Consider the following 4,026-nt stretch of genomic DNA (forward strand, 5'->3'; position numbering starts at 1 on the left):
ACAGCCTCAGTTTCCCCAAATGGGATGCCCATGCTGCTTAAGAGAAAGGGAAGGACAACACTGGCACGATGTCTCAGAAGAGGTCAAGACATACAGACAAGAAGCGCACTAGGCAAGATAGTACGAGAAGCCTGCACGGGAACCAAAGCCTGTCAACACTGGTGGTCCAAGGATGTGCCCTGAGTATCCAAACACATTACAACCTGGTGATATAAAAGGCTGCAGTCTGCAACCCCACAAAACCAGGATTCAGTTCTTCCGACATGGCCCAGGTGTTCATGTGTCCTTGGCTCTCAGTCCTACCCCATCGACTCCAACTCCCACTTCCCCAAACAGGGGTTGCTGCCTCTCACTTTACACTAGGGCAGAACTGCCATCTCAGCACTGCCCACTTCCCCACTAGGGAGGGTCTTCAGTTCTTTTTATTCTTTTCATAAGGAATTGTCCTAATACAGAAATCACTATATTTCTCTGGAAATAGAGCTATACATCTCAATGCCATCCAAGCTAAGGAAGTTGGGGGCTGCAAATCTGTGAGAAAGCGATAAAACAGATCTGTCTTGCCTGGGCCAGGCTATAAAAAGTATTTGGGCTACACAGGAAAAGCAAGTTCTTACCTCATGCAGTGGTGGATTTTGAGATATTATATTAACTCAAGCAAAGGTTTATCAACAGGATCATCAAAAGGATTCTGCTGTATAGCAGTCTCTCATTATGACTGTACATTTGCTCTTTGACTTCTCTGAAGGGTGAAGCAGCCTTGACTGTCCCTTCGCACCTTCACAGTTTGAATTCCCAAAACAGGGACAAGTGAGCTGTGGAATCCATGTTGATATACGAGGTGCTGCAAAATGCCTCAGTATAGATCACTCTCCGCTATTCCATGAGAATACATCAACAAGAGCTACCCTTTCCAAATTATTGGCAAGCTGTGTCCCATCTGTGTGGGAGACATGAGGAATGATAATCAGCTGTACAAGACGAACTGTTTCAGAACTCAGTCGACAGCAGAAGACTAACCAATGAAATTAAATTTTGACAAGTAAAGGTCATTGCAAGTTGGATCTTTTAAGGAGCTCAACAACAACAAAAATCAAAAGGACACTGATGCATTATGCAGTCACAAATTCACAGTATTGAAGCCCATCTACCTACTGGGCTCAGTAACCTTGAAAACTAAAAGCATCAATCATTTCAATAAGTCATTCTACTCTTTGGCAAGATCACTTGGACTTGTTTAGAGCCATTCTTGGGCACAATTTGCAACCAGACTAAGTACAAGAGAGCTTCAGACCTGGGTAGAGTACCTGACAGTACCACTGAAATTTCTTTGGCCATTGATTTTGATCTCATATTTGACTGACAGATCTGATGAAAATTGCCTTGGCCTTCAAGATCCTCCTTCTACTTTTGGAAGTCATCCAAAAGTAGAATTTGGGAAATTGAGAAAAGATCAAAGGAAGCTGGAATCGCACTGCAGAATGAATATCAAGCCTGGACTTATCTTTCAGAGAAAAACCCCAAAAACTCATAGCATGCTACAAGTATCTTGCCGGATAGCATACAAATCTAACATAGGGAAACAAGGGAGCACTGGGCATGAGAGATCTCCCCAGAAACCATATGGGTTTGGTCACAGACTGAATTCTCAAACTCCAGATGCTTGCTGGTTCCTAGATGGTGAAAAGCCATTGGGACCATTCTTCACTGCAGTTTGAAAGCCCAGCTTTGGATGTAGCTATTGCACCTCTTCGTTTATATGATGTGTCACAGTGGTGGTACCTGTCTGTATGAACACAAAGAACACATGGAACAGACAGCAGTGGGTCCCAGCACCAGGACCCAAATTTCTCCTGCTTGCCTGTTCTCAGCCTGGCACAAGGAGCTTTGGCTCTCACGTTCTCCCTTGTGGCTATATTCCACGTGGGGCCTTTCTGTGACAGGGTGTTAATGCTGACAACTTCTGTGCAGAAAAGATCCAGTGACTTTGGCATCAGAGACAAGATGACAGTGTTAATTTGCATTATGCTTCTACATTGTGTAATCACCAGACGTGAAGCCTGGGAGCTGACCAGTGCAGACTCTTTCAGCTCCTTTTTGGAAGTGTCTTGTCCTCTGGGTCAAAGCTGACACGTGAATTCTACAAGCAGATATAACTGATGTCATACAAAGCCTGTACTTGCAGGTCCCAGAGGAAAATAACCATCAGGAAGAGCATGCGCCTGAGTCAAAGCAACATCTCACAGTGAGGGAGGCATGGCCATCACAGAAGAAGCAAGACTAAAGCCCTAACTGCTTAGAGTCTCAAAGCCTTGCCTGAACATTGTATCATCAGATGCCTCCTTTGCCCTCTTTTTTAAATAAAGCAGAGGAGCAAGAGGGAAAGTACGGGTAGTCAAATTGAATACTTGCCATGAATAGTAAGAGGGCACTGAGGAAAAGTGACAATAGTTGCATGCTTCACACATTCACTGCAGAGTTTGTGTGGTGCCAAAACACACTGCTATTCAAAAAGAAGTCAGGTAGAATCCCTTCCAACGTATGTTCAAGGAAGACTGAGGGAATCATCAGTTGGATGGATAAGCAGGCCGAAAACAAGCTGACAGAGCTAACGTAGGTCAGAAAACTCAACAAACTACTCTCATGGGCTCCAAACCAGAGATTAATGTAGAGACTCATTAGTACTCCACATCGTATCTACCTGATAGCATCAGCTGTACCAACCAGATCCTCTACCAGGAATTCATCTCTGTCCCTAACTCTCTGAAACATTTAGCAAGACTTACCTCTTCTCCCTTGCTGGCTTATTTTTTGTCTGCTGCAGGAAAGCCAGTTATCCCACCCATTCCCACAAACTGCTCAACCAGAACAATCAGAAGGGATACCCAAGAAAACAGAGATGTCAGAAGCAAAATGTGTCTTCAGCTGTATTCTGCTGCTCTTCAAATGATAAACTTCACTGTATACAGAGTTCTTCCTATACCCACATCAGTACATTTTTCTCTCTTTTTCCAAAAGAATCTGTCATCTGCTCCACCTCTCCAGGAAAAATGGTTCTCACCATTTCCAACAGCTTTCTTGTGGAACCCCATCTATTCCAAATCAATCCTGACACAGAGGCTGAGTACAGATTCTGAACATCCTTCCCTGCTCTTAAGACCTGTACCATCTCTCTCCCTCCTCACCCCAATTTACAGAAATCCAGCAAGATGCAGCTAATTTATGCAAAGCCTTGAGCCCTCCCAAGCAAAGTGCTAGAACCTGTACTACAGAAACAGCAAGTCCCTGAGGAATCAGTAAGAACAATCAGGCAGGAAACTCCTGAAGCCACCAGACAGACACTCACGTGGGGAGAGTCTTTAGCAGGTTCTCACGTAGCTCCAAAGTCACCAGGTTTGCCAAACTGCAAGAGAAAAGGGAGCAAGAAAGCCAGATTCACTGAATAGGGCTTCAGGGATAAAAGGAGATGCTCATATCCCTTCCCTTGGGACCACCCCTCATGACCTGCACAAATGCATGTACATGAGTGTGTACCCATGCATGGAGATGACAGGGGAAAACAAAAAACAAAGAGGATCTTAAATGACTACTGATGAAGGTGACTGCTTATTGCAAAATCATGGGGAACAACACTGCGCCCAAACTCAGGACAAGGAAACATGGTATCACATACAGGACTGTCTGCCCAAAAAAATAAAATCCCTCACGTGTAGAAAGCCAAATCCCATGGGAGGGGCACTGCACCCCACAGGCAAAGCCCATGGGGCTTTGCCTTGGCCATTTGCTAGCAGCATAAATCATTTCAACATCATCGGACAGACCACACCCGTTTGGAGAGGGGCAAACGGGCACTCATAAAATAAGGAAAGATAGAAGATTTGAGAAGCCTGGATGCACTCCTTGCCTGTGCCACAGACCACACAGGAGGACAAGCAGCTGATACCAGGAAAGGAACCTTTTTAAAAAGGTTGTCTTTTACCAAGAATACTTAGACGTGCTCATACAGTATGTTCAGTACAGTGGCAA

General features: G+C 44.7%; 1 protein-coding gene across 1 annotated transcript in view; it reads right to left on the reverse strand.

The window, feature by feature from the left end:
* Positions 1-4,026, reverse strand: part of SCRIB (scribbled planar cell polarity protein) — a 96,661-nt gene that overhangs the window by 90,470 nt on the left and 2,165 nt on the right. Inside the window, exon 5 of the mRNA XM_009318786.1 lies at positions 3,347-3,403. Within this exon, the coding sequence (XP_009317061.1) occupies positions 3,347-3,403 (57 nt within the window). The remainder of the gene's footprint in view (positions 1-3,346; positions 3,404-4,026) is intronic.

Source organism: Pygoscelis adeliae, unplaced genomic scaffold (genome assembly GCF_000699105.1).
Source record: "Pygoscelis adeliae isolate BGI_AS28 unplaced genomic scaffold, ASM69910v1 Scaffold452, whole genome shotgun sequence".
NCBI classification, from domain to species: domain Eukaryota; kingdom Metazoa; phylum Chordata; class Aves; order Sphenisciformes; family Spheniscidae; genus Pygoscelis; species Pygoscelis adeliae.